Genomic DNA, 19,548 nt, shown 5'->3' with positions numbered 1-19,548 from the left:
TTTCAATCTTTTCAAGCTTAATTTTCTTATATAGCAAAATGTTTTGTATCGACCAGGTCGATCAACACTGAAGTAATATATTCTGTAATAAAGCAATCACGCCTAGCTTCGTTGACAATCGCTCGAATATATTAGAATACCTCACAAATTTCCACTAATCTCTTAACTATAGCTAGTGCACATACCTGTACCCTGACCATATATAAACGAGGTCAATACTAGGTCACTCTTATTGGTCTGTATTGTGCTTTATGGATAATAGGATCAGTGGATCAAAATATTAATAAAATTACGAAGTTTGAAAGTGACTTTCAACACGGATAACAGTGAAACTATGCAAAAAAAAAATAAACTTTAAAATAAATATCTTAAAACTCGATCTTACTTTATAAAAACTATATAATTTATCAAAACTTAAAAGTTAGAGATCGATAAATTCTTGACAAGTTCAATGTGCACTTATACACATGTCAAGTTTTTGTTATATTTAGTCTAGACCTAGATATGAATTGCGGACATTTAAAAGTAGTTTTGCTGGACAATAGAGTCACGTCATAATTCAACGGAAGGAAGTATGCCGGTATATCCACGTGCATAATCAGTGTCTGTATAATTTAAACTCCTCATATACACGTAGAAAACGTCTTATTGAGGTAAGTATTACATGTGATTGTTTATTCATATGTTGTTGTTGATTTCTCATATGTAAGCCTTTAAGAAAAGATGAAATTCTAACTAAGGCGATATACTGCATCTATATGTATGCATGATTCGATGTATCAAATGAAATGGATATTCAAGAAATGAAATGAGGAAAACAGTTTATCAAAAGTTGGATAAATTTGAAAGACGATTAAATTAAAGTTCGCATTCCATAAATCCTATATTCAGAGAATTAAGGTTGTGTTTTTCAATTGGAAAGAGTTGGGGAGCGAGTAGTCTACATCTACATGTATGCCACTATGGTATCTAGTAAAAGAAATTAATAGCCTTAAGTCAAAAATGGGCAAAAAGGGGGGGGGGGGTAAGGGGTGAAGGGGGTATAAAAGTAAATAGTTTAGTTTAAATTTTATTTCATTTGAATAATAATTAAGTCAGCATAAATATACATGTACACACTCAAATAGTATACACGCAGGAAAAATATTCGGAAACAAGTTGTTACAATTGATCCGTTTCCGTGAATTAACATTTGCCCTTGTTGCATGACAAATAGATGTATGATAAATAAAATAATTATATATATATATATATATATATATATATATATATATATATATATATATATATATATATATATATATATATATATATATATAAAGAGGAGATACTTTTATATACAAGAACTCTCCTACACTGTAGAATACGCAGGAAAGAACAACACATGAGTAAAAACCAAAAATAAAACAAAAAAACTGTAGGATTGCTGATAAGATCTTACGTTTTCCTTCCTGATACATAGAGATGTGGCAAAATTAATGTGCCTCGTCTTTCCTGTAAAAGTTTTTCAGTGAAAGAGCACAAAATGATTATAATTACCCAAATTTTACATGCATCCATGAATTTCATTTGAAAATAGAACAAAAGTGAAATCCACGTGAGTTTGCACAGATACTGAGAAAGCTATGTATTGAACAGTTAGAAATACAGACGCGTTTGATTTAAATAGTTGCGATCGCTAGATTTTGGTCTTGTGTTGATGAAAACTTTTTTTCAAATTAAAACCTTGAGAATTCTAACTATACTTTTTTTTTCATAACATGATTTCTCTCAAGATCTATGAGAATTCCAGAATGAACAAGATAACAGAGACACCCCGGCTTTACCATTATATTATGGAAGATCTTAGTGGTAAGTTATACAGGCATACAGTGCATTATATACTTACATCGTTTGTCATTCGTGTTTATAGATTTATCTGTCTTTAGCTGCATGGTTCTATGTGTTTCAGTACTTCTACAGTATAAAGCATATTTCCATTGGAGGTAGGTGTATGTGTGTATAACGGCCATGCCAACACATGCGCCAGAAGTGAAGCTATAGCAATCCTTATCCGAGTGTCTTTAGCTGCATGGTCATTACTTGAGATGGATACTTGTAAATCAGAATTAATTGTTTTGATATCTGAGGTGAAAATAGGGGCCCGTAGTGTGGATAAGGCTCTTCATAACTCCTCAGCTAAATTACTAAAATATAACGAGCCTTTACATTATCTCAAAATTCTGCAAATTTCCTTCAATTCCATTGAACTTTTTTAAAGATTAACTTAAGAATTGGCCATATACTGTCTGGTCTATACGGTACATATATGGCCAAATTCTAAACTTTAACAAAAATACACTGATTGTTCCCGTTTTGCACACATTTGAGAACAATAGGTGTGAAATATGTTTTGATAACATTTATAGTACTAGTCTGATCTCCATCTGGAATTTACCTGGAATTACCTGTGTTATAATATATATATTTAAAAGAATAAATTCTGAAAATTTAAGTTGTGCGACCCAACTGAAGATGAATTAGATAATTTAGACAGATATCTTATCGAAGCTGTTATTTCACAAAGATAAAATGATTTAGTAAATGATTTCAATCCTGATTAATAATAAAAAAAAATTAACTTGTTCATTTATTACCATATGAATATAAATATAGTTTTGATTAGTATTTATGATAATTTTTAGGATTCAAAATAGTTTTTCTAAATAAGAAATTAGATAAATCAATCAAAATACCAAATTCAAAATTAATCATTTTTTCTTTGTATTCATTCCATAGATTCTTTTTCTCCAAATTCATAACTATGATACAGACTATAGCAATTAAGAAATTATCTTACCTTGACAAATTCCCGCTTTGCACACATTTTTTCAATACCTGAAATTCAAATGTGAGCAAAACGGAAACAAACCCACAGAACGACGTATAAATCCGTTCGCACATATTTTTGAGAAATATACAATGTATATGTGGTAATTCTGTTGGGGGGGGGGGGCGTTCTCCACATTATGGTGCCTGTGGATAGATATTATAGCATGTAAAATAGAGCATGCAGCCCTCTGCTTGAGTGAACTGAGGTTTTTTTTATTCTGTAATTACAGTGCATAACAATTTTTATTTTTTTATTTTTATTTTTTTTATTTTTTTTTTTATTATTTTTTTCTTTTTTTGGAAATTGTCATGATTCAATAAAGGATGGAAAATAAGAACTACGCACGGTAACTCCCGACTCCCTCCTACATTTTACAAATATTTAATTCAATATTGATGACAATTTGGCCATAAAATCTTTGTTTAATACAAAGAACAGTTCAATGGTAATTGATTAATTATTTTAATTCCAGTGCTAAATAGTAAAATATCCCTAATTCTAGCTCTTGAAATAAGGGAGGTAGACGATATTTTCCACTGAAATCGGGCCATAAAGCATCACCATATTCTGAAATAGTCTTGGTTATGAATAAATGTTTCTTAAATCTTTTCTTATGTTTTATGCACATAAAATTAAGCATATATATTAGTAAAATATAATGTTTCAGTTGTAAAGCACTTGGAAATTGCTGAAAAAATATGCATTTTTGTCGTTTTTTGTATATAAACATATGTTCTCCCCCGTGAAACACAAAAAGCTTTGGTATGAATTTGTGAAATGACAGTCCATATTACCCGTAAAAAGGAATTTTTGTTTCACGAGGGGGAAAATTAGTTTTACCAAAATTTTAGAGTTATCTCTCGTTGTTTTCCCAAAGAAGTAATGTTTTATAAATATCCGTATAAATATTAAAAATCATTCGAATATCTTCACTTTTGAAAATTGACTTGGAGATAGGCGGGAGAACAATACTATCGTCCGCAGTTCTTTATAAATATTAGAGTTATCTCTCTTCGCAGAGGATTTTGTCCCAGAATGCCAACTTGGAATGAGTACTTGTTAATATTTAATAATTTTGCTGGAGATTGTATTACTAAATACATGGTATTTTACAATAATAATATTTTCTGAAATATCTTGCAGGAAATAATCAAATCTGCAGGATTTTGATAATATCCCATAGAAATTTTCCTATAGGAACTTTATTATCCCTTCAGATTTTTTTAAAAGGTGATTATATTCACCACCTTTAGGGTGGTGGTGTGCACGTGGATCGTGCCCCAATAAATTTACCTGCTTAGTTACGTATATATTTACTATAGAAAACCAGCTTAATAATAATGTCTGGTGCCTGTCACGGAATTTCTATCACCCCCACCCCTTTTCCGAAATACTAACTTAATGTTTTAAGTAAAATTTAACTAACGTTTGTTTATTCGTTCATCTAATTTGAAAATTATAATCATTATTATTTTTTTCCTATTAATCACAGACCCACGGACCGCGGATTGGTTCATGGTACGGTCCCCAGTGCCTCTCTTTCTGAGTATAGCTGTATATCTGTATTTGGTGAAGATGGGGCCTGTCTGGATGCAGTCGAGGAAACCATACGATCTAAAGAATATAATGATCTTCTATAACTTCTGTATGGTGACACTTAGTGCTTATATGTTTTATGAGGTATATATACATGTGTACACATATCATGTACTGGTAAAATTTTTCTTACTTATACAAGCCACTGTAAAGCAATTAGTACATGCATGTACATGGAAAACTGCAGGTCTGTAGCAGAATGATTTGAAAAAAATAGTGGAGTGACCATCCTATATTTCATCGATCAGTGAACTTCTGATCTGGAGCTTGTACATATGATGTTGGCACTGCATGGAATTTTAGTTTTAGTACCTAAATTAATATGAACATTGAATACCAAATTATTTTTAAAGCTCATATATACAACTCTACCTGTAATTAAATTTTTACAAGGCCATGTAAAACAATTACTAGATTAGTACATGTAATACTACAGATCTGTGACTCACTGGTCTGCAAAAGAAGATTGGATGACCAATCCTTTTTTCATTTAACAGTTATCTGTACATCTACTGATAGTACATTTGCTGTTGCCCTTTCAGTATCAAAATCACATCTGAACATTGAATAACATCAATACATTTATTGCTTTTCATTCTTTTCATAGACTCTGGTGACTGCCTGGTTAAATCCAGATTTCAGCAAAGTGTGTCAGCCAGTTGACTATTCTAACAATCCACAAGCATTAAGGGTATTAGTGATTGATTTATCTACTTAATTAAAACTTAGATTATGAAATTGTTAGTGATTGTCTCCAAAGCATGCACATTATTTATTAATTTCTATGTTTTATTTCAGTTGGCAAATGTGATTTGGCTTTACTACATATCGAAACTAATAGAATTTCTTGACACGGTATGTAAAGAAAGAACATCTTATTGATTTTTAATTATGAAATTTTCAAAACATATCTATGATACAAATTTATATCTCATCCCTTACAGGTGTTCTTTGTGTTGAGGAAGAAAAACAACCAAATTACCTTTCTTCATGTATATCATCATGCCAGTATGCCTTTCTGGTATTGGCAGGGGGCAAAGTTCGTTTCCGGTGGAGAATGTAAGCAATATGTACCATTCTTAACATTTTCCTTGAAATCAATACATAAATCTTTAACAAGAAAAAAGAGAATCTTTTTAAATGATCTGTTATTAATTAAAGTTTACTTGTATATTTGTAATTTCAGCATATCTTGTCGTTAGTTTGAACAGTTTTATCCACGTCATAATGTATACGTATTACTTACTGGCGGCTTTCGGACCCTCCATGCAAAAATATCTCTGGTGGAAAAAGCATATGACAAAACTTCAGCTGGTAGGTTTCTTCTGCAATATCTACTATAATATAGCTGCAAATCAATAGCTTACTGGTCCGAAAAATTTAACTGGAATGATCGTCCATCCCAATTTTTTTTTTTTGACTAGTAATATATAGATCTAGCAGGAGGTATACCCAAGAAGGTTATTGAATAGCATATTTTGCCTTGAAATCTTCATTTTGTAAATTTACTTTTTTTTTCAAATAGCAATTGATTGTTTGAATCAAACTTGAATCTATTTTTATCCCGATTTTTAAGGTAACCAACTTAAAACCTAGTTCTACTTTGATTATTTTTATCATTTTCTTTCCAGATACAGTTTGTTTGGTTTGTGTTACATGCTTTACACACGTTGTATATTGGATGCGGGTTTCCCAGGGCTTATCTGATGTGCCAGCTTCTGGTAGCTTTCTCCCAGCTCGTCCTTTTCCTTAACTTCTACACACAAACCTACTCAAAATCAAATCAAAGAGAAAACCAAGTCAGTTCTAATGGGATATCCACGGAAAAGAAACTAAGTTGATAGTGTTGATAGTATACTAGTACTTCTGAACAGCACCAGCTATACTCAAAACAGTCACAGATATCGGTGTCCATAAATACAGAAAAGAAAATGTTCACCATTAAAGTAGTTATCAGTTGAGGAAGGTATATGTTAGTTTTGTAAGATCATGAAGGAATGACCTTACACTTTTTACCCAGGCATTTTCACTAAACACGCTATAAAATATGCATGGATGCAAATTAAGTGTCTGGTCACATCCTTCTGAATCACAGTACTTACATTTACATTCCAACTATTCATTTACAATTGTACTTCAATAAAACAACCAGTAGTTGACGAAATTTTTTAAGTCTAAAGTTTTTCCCATTTTTCTTTGGCATTACATGTAATATGTATTTATTATTGGTACACTACTTCAGAAGGATGTCAATTTTAGCACTCACTGCTTCACAAGAATCAAAGAAGAAAATCACAACTGAGATATTTAAATGTGGATGAACATTCCTCAAGTTTCTGTATGAATGTACCATTATCACCATCAGTGATTCTTAAGTTATGAGAGTTTGCATGCGTGTAAAAGTGTTCAAATGATGAAAAATTATATCATATACATGTAATTAAGTAATGAATAAAGGAAAGTTAATAAATGGAAATTTTGAGAGTATATTGTAGATGTTTTCATTCTCGGAATCAGATTGGAGTTTATTTTAAAGACACATATACTGCGATGTTGAGTGACATTAAAATTATTAGGCCATTATTTTCATATTGAATTTTCTACGGTTTCCCTAGATACCCGATCATGACAAGGGCTAATGGCGGACAACAGAGGATGCTTACTCCTGCATGGAGCCTGATCACATCTTTCATGTTTAAGAGCTCCATGTATTCCCTGCTCACAATTTGTATTGTTAGAGCTTTCTTTGAGTTCGCTTTGTCTTAGTTGACTTCAAATTTTATTGGGGTTCTTTTAAATTGTATGTCCTTGTGCCTGTTAACACACTCCAATAATCATTTTTATTTTTTGTTTTCAAAACAGACCTTATCATCCCAAACTCTTCATATTTTCCTCGATGGTAGATTGTAAATATGCTACAACATAAATATACTATCGTTTCAGATTGTATGAGATGAAATATATGAAGATAACGAACAGTATTCAGACTCAAAAGTCCACCAAACAATACAAAATAGGAGCAGAGCAAACACGGACCTCCAAACATCAGAGGTGGGATCAGGTACCATGGAGGAGTGAGCATCCCCTGCGGACCGGTCACACCCGCCGTGTGCTCCTTGTCATGATCGGGAAATAACGGAAAGATCCGTCGACAATTCAGCGTGTAAATAATGGCCTAACAATTTGTATGAAAAGCGTCAGTCAACATTTGACTCAATAATAAATTGTATTTGCTGACAAGGTCATTGTATCGACCATAGAACTTACGAAATGATGACTTTAAACGAGACAGCTGATATTCTTGTTTCATCAACTTGTTTAATTTAAATTAAATTAAATGAGACCAATAGTCCGAAAAAATTGAACATATATTTACCCATTTTGTGGAAGGAGTTGACAATCGAGATTCTTTCCAAAATTACGACACAAAAATTTTAAATTAAAAGTGCAGTACTTTTTTGTTTTGAAGACTTTATTGCTTGTTCAAACAACTGTCATGTTCTAATTTTCCTTTACACCCATTACACCCATACAATTAAATTCAAGCTTTAGAGCAAAACAAATCTGGATCTCTTAGAACATTTGGAGACAGAAAATAAAATCCTCGATAAGTTTGTAAAACTTTTTAGTCTTTTGCTCTACTCCCGATTTGTATTGTTTCAATGGACTTTTGAGCTTGATTACTGTTCATTATCTCCATATTTATGATAAAATCAAGTCTTGATCTTAGAGAAATTAGGAGGGAATATAATTCTAAAGAACGATTTTCAAATAATTGGTGGAAACATGAATACGTTTTAAAGCCGAGAAGGGATGAGGACGGGATTGGATGACAGTTATCGATCGCGATGTTTTTGAGAACTTGGGTGCCTTGTATTTTTATTGAATATGATGAATCAAGAATTTACATCTTATGTTAACAGTTAAGTTGTTAATTAAATCTAAGCATTGAAAGAAATACTCACAGTGTATATTTGTTATCTTTTTCAAATACAATTGTATTCTGGTACCGGTATATTAACAACTTTACGATTTCATTATATGTTCCTGTGAATTTTTTAAAAATCTGAAATGTGTTATTGATATTTTCATGCACGTATTTATCGCCTGCAAACGGGAATAGGATATAAAAATTAATGTTCCCTTTTATTCAAAACCTGATATCTAAACAATAGGAATTATTACATTTTACATAATCTCGCTTAATCGTCTTTAAAATTTGGCCCAGATTTGTTGATGTGATCAGTAAACCGTTATAATGTTTCCCAATAGTCTGCATCCTAAGAGACAATCCTGGAGTACATAATAATAAACACTAAACCACTTGTACTGCTGTACCTAAATTATGACGTAATTTACTTTATCCCTGTCCTTAAAAGTTAAATGGTGCTTGAACTAAAGGTACCATTAAGCTTTACAAAATAATGAATGATTGTAAATTCTTCTCATATTTTATTTAACAAAATTATTAAGTAAAAACTTGTTTATTTTTTCTGGATTGCACCTACCTTATATCTCGTACATTGTATACTGACTCATCAAAAATATGAAATTTTCATTATTAATCATAGAATGAAATTATCTACAAAGATTTTGATCAAACAGTCAAATGTACAACTATAGTATATGTGTAATTTTCTTATCTGATGCTGATCATGCTCTTCACCTACCTAGAAGGGTACACTTAAGGGCATGCCTACCTAAATTCCAAGTATTGCTATGACATTTTATATCTCATAGGTGTGGTGGATACTACCCATAAGACATTATATTAAGACTTTGTAGAAGAACACTTCATAAACTGCATTGCGTGAGAGATATTGTCATTTAATGACATTGCCCAATAATTCTTTATAAATATCGTTCGACGTTTTTGTAATACCTTCATGATGTTTATAAAATCAAAGTTTATTCCATTTATCACAATTATTTGTAAATAAATTGATTTGATTTTTTTGTTAAGTGTCTGTGTTATATATATTAGAGAGAGAGAGAGAGAGAGAGAGAGAGAGAGCACATTTTACACAACTCTTAACTAACAAACTGCCCTAAGTGAAGAAATATTAATATAGAATCAATTTTAAAAGGATATCCACTTCCGCCCTAACCCGGGGTTGAACTCTCGACCTACGGAATCTATCTCCTAGCAGTACAGGAACAGCGCGCTAGACCGCTCGGCCATCTAGGCATGTTATGTTAATTTAAGAGTCGTAAAATGTTCTTTAAAAAAAAAAATATTATTTCATTACAATATGTATCGGTAACGATCCTCTAATGAAACTAATGTCCAAAAAACTGTATCTCACTTCCATTCTCAATGACCGTGTAATGTAGGATATATATACAGCGCCGCGAGAATTCCATCTGCATCGAAAGCAAGTTTTATGACTTGCCTAGATGGCCAAGCGGTCTAGCGCACTGTTTCTGTATACTGCTAGGAGACAGATTCCGTAGGTCGAGAGTTCAACCCCGGGTTGGGGCGGAAGTGGGTATCCTTTCAAAAGTGAATTACCTTGTGCTTTCTATATTAATATTTCTTCACTTAGGGCAGCTATGTTAATTTAAGAGTTGTTGTAAAATGTGCTTTATATATATATATATATATATATATATATATATATATATATATATATATATATATATATATATATATATATATATATATATGACACAGAATCAAATCAATTTATTTACAAATTGTTGTAAATAGTTTGATAGTTAGCCTACAAATCGAACAAATGTACTCTAGAGACTTTAGTATCAAATAATAAATGAATTAAAAATACATTCGTGAACATAATGGGATTTACTATAAATAGCTGAAAAATTCTAGTATTCCTATCCACAAAAAATCGAATTATTCAGTATTTTTTGTTGATGATATCAATCGTTTTATAAGAATATATAGAGACCACAGGAAAATAAAGAGAGTAAAATACGAGAATTTAATCAACACATTAGCAATGTACGCTTATCAGTAGCGCTAATTTCATGTACATGTATGATACGTTAATCAACATTCAATTCAGCTTTACTGTAATATAGAAAGTAGATTTGTTTAAAGTGCACAGCCCCTCAACTCACGACATTTGACATTAAAGCATAAGTGCATTTCTGCGTTTTGGAGCAAATAACACAAAAATTGCAGTTAAAAATCGACGAAAATGGAAAGACTGATTTGAAAAAAAACTAGAGATTTTTGCAAAAGTATATATTATAGTAAAAGTGTATCACTTCTTATTTATAATTCAGATTGTCTAGCATCAGCATTGTACATTTAGGAGTTTGGATCAAAAATTGAAAATTCCTTAAAAATGGAAATAATGGAAATAAATGAAAGAAAGTTTGCATTTTGATAAGTTTGTTGAATACCGAAACGTTGATTAAATTAAAGTCAATTTTAATGAATAAATAGTTTTTAATAATCTGTTTCAATATCCGATATCTAACCAATCGAGATCAAAGTCTTACAATGGAGACGGTATTTTGAATTCCTCATCCATTACTGTTGTATCTTGTATACTGGGTTGTAAACGCTTGAAGTTCCGACTTTGAAAATACAGAAGAATAAATTAAAGAGATTTCACCGGTATGTAATTGTTTTAAAATATTAACGTACTCTTAACATTGTAAATGACCCGAAGATTCCTACTGAAGAATACGGAGAGTAAAAAAAAAACTAGAAACTCGTTGCGAGCAACGAGAGGTCTTCCGTCCTATTCTCCATCCTTGTATTATTGTATGCAAGTGAATATATTTATATATGCTAGTAATAGTGACACACACAGGAAAAACACACTTTAAAGAAATACTTATTAAGGAAAATATCACAACGAAATAGGAGGGTAGAATTCAACGTAGACGTTTGAGAAAACATTGGATCAAAATTATTCTTCAAAGTTCATTTTAGTTCAACAAAGCTATTCTTATACACACAATGTAAATGACAGACAAGTAATTTCAGAATTTTCTATGTAATGTTTTTAAATACACGCGAATGTAATTTTAGATATAGATAAATGTCTTTTGGCGATAACCCCTTTTCCTGAAAAAGGGACCGGGGCTTGTGAATATTGACTAAGAAATTTTTCAGGCAGATTATTTTTTCTGTGATGACCAGGAACATATTTTATCGCTTTAACAAAATAAGGAGGAGGGGGACTTTCAATATAATTCAAGAACTCGATTTTTCATCTTTGCCAGCAAAGAGTTGGAATTCCTTACAGATGACCGAAGGCCTATAATTCAATGTCAGATTGCTTACTTTATTGCCTTTGGAGGACAGATTATTTATATTTTCATAGACAAGGTATTCATTTCCAAAAAAAACGCCAGCTCCCCTGTCCTTAATTGTCAAATTGCCCCTATGAAAGTCATTAATTTCTTCTATTTAGAAATTGGATAGAAAAGTCTTATTTGTCCCCTACCGGTGAAACCGGAGGGGACTATAGGTTTCCTCTGAGTCTGTCCGTCCGTCCGTCTGTCTGTCTGTCCCTCTGTCTGTCTGTCAGTCTGTCCCACTTGGTTTTCCGCACTTTTTTCCTAAACGCTTGCAGATACTGAGCTGAATTTTGGTATGTGAGTGTATCTTGATGAGTTACAGATCAAGTTTGCATTTCGTCCCGCTTCATTGATTTTTGACGGAATTATGGCATTTTCAATTCTTAACGGGAATCAGATTACACTTGCCGGTAGGGGACAAGTATTGCTAATGCAATACTCTCAGAATGCTTGTTTGTATTAATTTTATATTATTCTGAAACTAAAATAATATTTTTTATCCTTTTGATGAATCATTAAAACTTGGCCTAAGAGAAAAGCCAAAGTGGATTGAAATTCAACTGCAAAGAAGAATTTCAATCCAATGTTTATTAAAACGTCCGCAATAAACTCACAACTCACTGCGGACATCCGAGAAAACATTTCATTCAATTTTATGTTTTTTTCGGACGCCCGCGATTAATTCGATGCGGACGTCTGTGAAAATATTGGATTGAAATTCTACTTTTAAAAAGCATTTCAATCCAGTGTTGAAAACAGACGAATATCTCGAGTTCGGATTTATCAATTTTCAAACAAATTATATATTAAGCATTTTGCAAGGAGTATCTATTAACCTTTTAAATATTATCAAAAAATATTGAAAAACAAAAAAGCTGAAAAATTCAACTTTTTAATTCGTTTCCGGTAGCGACCGGAAGTACTGACGACGCAGAAAAGGGTGATTCCCCTCATCTAGAAGTCATAATCTATCATCTCTAACAAGTCTCTAGTTCGTCTTTATCCCGAATTTATTCCAGTCAAACTTTGAAAGTGCTATACAAGATTTTATTAGTCCCCTACCGGTGAAACCGGAGGGGACTATAGGTTTCCTCTGAGTCTGTCCGTCCGTCTGTCCGTCCGTCTGTCTGTCTGTCTGTCTGTCCGTCTGTCTGTCTGTCTGTCTGTCCCTCTGTCTGTCTGTCAGTCTGTCCCACTTGGTTTTCCGCACTTTTTTCCTAAACGCTTGCAGATATTGAGCTGATTTTTGGTATGTGAGTGTATCTTGATGAGTTACAGATCAAGTTTGCATTTCGTTTCGCTTCATTGATTTTTGACGGAATTACGGCCTTTTCAATTTTTACGGGTTTTCCGCAATTTTCTTCTTAACGCTTGTAGATATTGAGCTGATTTTTGGTATGTGGCTTTACCTTGATTAGTTACAGATCAAGTTTGCATTTCGTCCCGCTTCATTAATTTTTGACGGAATTATGGCATTTTCAATTCTTAACGGGAACGGAACCAGATTACACTTGCCGGTAGGGGACTAGTATTGCTAATGCAATACTCTCAGAATGCTTGTTTGTAATTAAAGAGACAGAGAAAACACTACAAGGGTATGTTCTCATCACTACTGGGGTTAATCAAATTTTTAGGGATATTTCAACGCTTTGTGGATACAAATTTATATAAATATTCTAGTTAACTGGTTAATACGGTTTATGTCATGATTTTTCCCGAAAAAGGTTGAAAATTGAAGCGGTTTTTTTCCCCATTATTTCGTGTAGAACTCAACCTTTGAACGAAAATACGAATGGGGTTTTTCAACATTTCGTACAGAACACAACCTTTAATCAAACTGAATAGTAATAGAACTTTTTCTGAACATTATAAAACATACTTAAATTCCTGGATCGAGTGGTGTGCTTCTTTTCTAAAGGTACTCAAATACACCTCTTTTCTGCAAAACTTAAGAACATTGCAAATTTACAAAAACTGTTTCCAAATTCCTTAACTTTCAATGGAAATTCTGCAATAGGAAATGTAAGCATCGGATCTCTACTTTACATTGATAATTCTAAAATAGGACATATGGTGTTTGTCAGGTAATTGGTATATGGAGAGGGTCATTATATACATCAAGTGAACCTATCTTTTTCAACTAATCCCCTAATAAATACATAGAATTCGTGTGTTGTGATCATATATAAACGTGAATGTGGTCATACGAGGTTGCACAATTGTAGTTACCATATGCATTAATGAAAAAAAAATCACTAAGGTTAAAATGTTGCATTAGTGAGTAGATGTTTTTTTCTTTATGAGAAAATCATAAGATTAATGATGGACCAATATTTCCACTAATGATGGCATGTTCACTAACCATAACATTTTTATGAGAGGTTAAAAATTAACTGAAGTTAAAAATTGCATTAAAATTTCAATAAAAATTGTGAATATTACATGCGTTTTGTTTAGCAATGCATCACACAATTTTTAGCATTACTTGGATGGATACAGATATAGAACTTATTTTAGGTACGATTTCTGTCTGGTGCAGAAAAAAACTATTCAAATAACAGTAAAATTCCAAGTAAATCGTCAACATGGTCTATGTGGAGTCCAGAATGACTAGATTACAGAGACTCAACGACTCGCATAGATAGAAATGCGATGTCTCATATGAAGTAGTGTACCCGCCATTATTATTTATATAGAAATTTAGGAGATGGCTACAATGTACTTGATCATATACTGTCCGAGGTGAAAAAAGGAATCTAACGGCAAGATTAAAGCAGAGTGATCAAAACATCTAATTGATTAGAATTTTTTTTGTAATTATCGTGCAAGCTAGCGTGCTAACAGAAATTGGAGATACGTGTAAAGCGTGATATTTAGCTTAAAATATTTTAAAGTTATCGCTCCGAGCATAGTATCAGTGAAATTTATTCTCGATTCATTACCGAGGAAGAGCAATAATGTTCGATTATATGATTTCCCTGTCTTTATATTTTAAAATAATTTTGTTAAATCTAGAAAATGTGTATATATATATATATATATTTAGATATTTAGGAACAAAGGTTTTATCAATCAAATTATTCGATTTACCTTTGCCACTTAGTTTTATAGGGGCTGGTACACAGATTTGAGGCTCGTATTTTCTAAAATAAGTTTTAAAAAATAAACTTTTATCTGGAAATTATTCAAACTACGATTTTGGGGGATTTTAGATTGACACATATCCTCACGCTTTCACATAGTAAACTTTATCCATAATACTTAAAAAAGAAGGAATTTTGTTGTGTATTAATGAAAAATATGAAAACTATAATCCAGAAAGTTCAGATCTAGAGTAGAAATACGAGAAAGCAAAACCAATAACCAATATTGTCAGTACGTGCTAACTGATGTGTGTAGACTAAACAAATTGAGCTGCAGATCTACAGGTAGAACATGTGCCCTGCACTTTTAGTACCTTAATCATATCTGAAATAAATAACATTTTATGCTTTTAATTCTTTTCAAAGACCCTATTAACTGCTTGTTTAAGCCAGATTTATAGCAAAGTTTGCCAGCTGGTAAACTACTCCGATAATCCACATGCAGTAAGAGTAAATGATTGATTTTACTTCTTCATTATGATGTTGTAATTTATTGTCTCCAAAGCATGCACATCAATTATTTTGGCAAATGTGATTTGGCTTTACTACGTTTCGAAACTAAAAGAATTCATTGACACGGTCTGTAAATATAAATTAATAACATTGAATTTAAAAAAAAAAAAACAAAAAACCCATTAAATACTGTCTCCCCTGAAAGGAGGAAGAAAAACAACAAATTTACTTTTCTTCACGTATATCATCATGCCAGTATGCCTTTCTGGTATCGGCAGGGGACAAAGTTCGTTTCCGAAGGTTTAAACTGCTTCCCAAGAATAAACATAGAAATATTAACAAATGCTTCTGAAATCAATTTACAAAACATTAGCATTGAAATAAGAGAATCCTTTTAAATCATTGTGATTAACGATTACTTAAATTTGTAATTTCAGCATATCTTGTCGTTAGTTTACCCACGTCATAATGTATACGTATTGCTTACTTGCGGTTTTCGGACCCTCCATGCAAAAATATGTGTGGTGGAAAAAAAAACCAATAAAACTTCAACTGGTAGATTTCTTCTGTAATATCCACGAAGACTATCATAATGGATACCACATTTTGCCTTCAAAAAGTTAAAATCTCTCTCTCTCTCTCTCTCTCTCTCTCTCTCTCTCTCTCTGCATTATAGATTAATTTTAAAGAAATTTTCTCTGCTTTTTAATTATTTAATCTGTTATAGATTTTCTAAAAACTTTTTTATTCTGTTTTTTTTTTAAATAATTTATTCCGTTTGCCTTTGCTGTTAAATAAAATACTATTTTTCTCCTGTTTTATTTTCCAGATACAGTTTGTATGCTTTGTGATACATGCTATAGACGTGCTGTATATTGGATGCTGGTTTCCCAGGGCTTAAATATTAATGATTTGCCTGTTTCTGGTAGCTTTTCCCCAACTTGTCCTTTTCCTTAACTTCTACACACAGACCTACACAAAATGAAACAAAAAGGAAAACCAAGCCAGCACTAATGGGATATCCACGGAAAAGAAACTAAGTTGATTGTGATGATATTATATTCAAAGATATTAGTATATAGCAACGTAGTTATACTCACATATATACACCGAAAGGGATATATATGGTAAACACGATAGGAGATGACTTCGTTTATATAATGTATTTCACTCTTTCGGTTCCTAGATTTCATCTCGGCGCATTTTATAAAAAATATCCGTGGGTGGAAAAAGTCTGTCATATCTATCTATCTATCTATCTATCTATCTATCTATCTATCTATCTATCTATATATATATATATATATATATATATATATATATATATATATATATATATATATATATATATATATATATATATATATATATATAATGTACTTAAATAAATAAAAACAGAATGCTACAGTCCAAATTAAATAAAATCTTTTCTGTTAGCGTTTTCAGCCATGTTGGCTATTCATAACTGTCTGAAGAGCCAACATGTGACCGAAGTAAAAAAAAAAAAAAGCTTCTTTTCCATCATTGTCGTCAACAGAAGGTCGAAAGATTTAAAATTTAAGTGCTTGGATGTGAAAGAGTTCAAATGATGAAGAAACGCATCAAAACATTGCGTTTAGTTTGAAGGGAAAATCATTAATTTGTTTTAACCTAAATCAAAATTCTTTATTTAATATACTTAAATGACTGTATAGAGTGTTTATCAAAGACGTTTATATTTTTCCTCTGAATCAGATTGAAGTTTATTGTATCTTGGTTTTTTTAATTAATAACCTTCCAATTGTAGACATACCACATAATTCCTTTGAGCGGTCATTCAAAACCCTTCCATCCTGGATGGTGGATATTAAAGTTTTGATTGTTAATATGTTATAACGTACAATGTATTTGCTGGGAAGTTACCTATTCAACCAATTTAAAAGAGTATAATGTCGTTCCAGATTGTATTAGATTTATGTAATGAATGAATGTATACTCATTTTGCGTAAGGTTTAAGAAGGGCCAAAAAAAATCCAATGTATTGTGCATTTATCTCTTTTGTGAAGACCCAAGTCAGTTCCAATCATTGACATGTTGTATTTTCACCTTTCCAGGAAAATTAAAAAACTATAAGTGGTATCACATAATAAATATAGTTTTTTTTAACAGAAAAAAGTCTGTTGAACAAAGGTGTTGTACAATCTGGTCACAAACGATCCAAATCTTGATCTTATCTGATTCTAAAAAAAACTTGGTTATCATTTTCTGAAACGCGAGTAACTTTAAAAACATGATATCAGAAGGGATAGAGACAAGATGGAGTTGAAAAATGACTATTAAGAATACTTGGGTCCCCTGCATGTTCATTTAATATGATGAAACATGCTCTTATATCTAAGTAAGTCCAAATATTTATGTGAATTCTTGTGCTCTTATTTAAAAGCATATAGTCACGAATACATGCAATTACAACTGTAAATTACAATTACAGTAAATGCATTTGTGGCAAAAACTTTTTGTCTTAAATGCATTATTGCTATTTCTGTACAGCAATTTGATATAAAATTTATGTTTCCTTTTAATTCAAACATAATATTTAACCAATATCAATTATCATATTTTGTATAATCTAGTTTAATCATCTTTAAAATTTGGCCTAGATTTGTTTTTGTGATTAGTAAGCGTTAAATGTTTTCGTGGTAAAATTTCCCAATAGCCTATATCCTTGGAGAGAATACTGAAATGCGCTTTAATAAAAACTGAACCACTGGTACTATTGTAGCCAATATATGATGTAAGATAGCTCAGTCCATGTTCAGGAAAGTTAAATGGTGCTTGAAATATCAGAGTCACCACATATGACGTTAGTCTTGAATTACAGATTGAACTAATGATAGTTTCAAATTGACAAGCTTCATGTAAAATTTAGAGAGCTCTTGTAGATCATTATATAGTAGCCTTTTCATCTTCGGCCCCAAAGGTACAATTAACCTTTCTAAAACAACGATCCTAATATCTTCTCTTCATATCTCATATTACGTAACAATGTAATCAAAAAACATGTCTATTTATGCTTACTTTGTTCCATTCTTGATATTTATATAGAACTGAAACATCAAATTTATGAAAAAAAAATATTATATTATAAATATGGAAGGAAAATATTTACACAGACTATAATTAAACATGTAGTTTAATTTCAATTCTGTTTACATTTTGCATCTGATGAAGATGATAGTCTCTATCTATCCGCAAAGGCACATCATTGTACATCCGGGCACACTACCATTGTACAACCAGCACAGAACTTTTGCATGTATGCCTAAATTCCAGGTATTTCTATAAAATGATTAAGATTTTTTTAAAGGAATCATTTATAAATTGCATTGCATGACATGAATTGAGTTTAGATTCTGTCAAGTCATTTAATGATATTGTACAAGAATTCTTTGTAAATATTATTTGGCTTTTTTCGAATAAATTTGTGATGTTTAACGACATCAAAGTCTGTTCCATTTATCACAAATATCATATTCTTTATAGTTATAATTATAACTTGCAGGGAGATTACCCAATTTAGGCCAAAAAAGAAAATAATGTTGATCTCATTTTGTTCTCGTCACGAAATGGGCACATTAGTCTAAATATATATAATTTGCACAGACACTTGGCAAAAAGAAAAATAAATACAAAAAACATACAAACTGTGCTCAATGGTTTTTAATCAATCTTGAAGATCGAACAAACTTTTGATTGCCAGTGATAATGCATTTATGAAGGGACAAACATTTCTTTGATTTTTATAATGCATGTTTGTCAGATACGTTGTAAAATGAACCTTTTCAATATATATCTATGAAATAACTTCGCTTAGTTCATTGTACATGTATTATATAATTGACAATCACTTCAAAAGCACATATAAATCGTTTTATTTTTTTGTCAGAGTAATTTTTTTTAAATCAAAGATGCCGGTCCTGAACATATTGGGCATATAAAGAGCTAGATGAAAAAGATTCAAATATATCAGCAAATATTAAAAATCATTAAATATCAATAAGTTTAAATTCAGTAGTTTTTTGGTTGGTGATATTATTAGTTTGATAACACAAGAGACCACCATGAAATAATGAGAGAAAAATACGTTAATAAAATTGATCAATTAGCAAAGTGTGCTTATCCATAAGTATTAATTTCATGAATGGCATGTAATTTAGCTCTCAT

General features: G+C 31.4%; 1 protein-coding gene and 1 pseudogene across 1 annotated transcript; both read left to right on the top strand.

The window, feature by feature from the left end:
* The first annotated feature begins 1,793 nt into the window (after positions 1-1,793).
* LOC133201042 (elongation of very long chain fatty acids protein AAEL008004-like) lies at positions 1,794-6,888 on the top strand. The gene is made up of 7 exons (XM_061336848.1): positions 1,794-1,851; positions 4,365-4,552; positions 5,076-5,159; positions 5,267-5,323; positions 5,413-5,527; positions 5,655-5,782; positions 6,100-6,888. Exons 1-7 carry the CDS (start codon positions 1,794-1,796, stop codon positions 6,307-6,309), a joined length of 840 nt encoding a protein of 279 aa, XP_061192832.1. The 3' UTR covers positions 6,310-6,888.
* Positions 6,889-14,238: 7,350 nt separating this feature from the next.
* LOC133178085 (elongation of very long chain fatty acids protein 4-like) lies at positions 14,239-16,390 on the top strand (annotated as a pseudogene).
* Positions 16,391-19,548: the final 3,158 nt, after the last annotated feature.

Source organism: Saccostrea echinata, unplaced genomic scaffold (assembly GCF_033153115.1).
Source record: "Saccostrea echinata isolate AGI-Se365-2 ecotype Australia unplaced genomic scaffold, CSIRO_AGI_Sech_v1 ptg000002l, whole genome shotgun sequence".
Lineage (NCBI taxonomy): Eukaryota > Metazoa > Mollusca > Bivalvia > Ostreida > Ostreidae > Saccostrea > Saccostrea echinata.
Note: the sequence above shows the minus strand (reverse complement) of the source record. Positions and strands in the feature narration are given on the sequence as shown.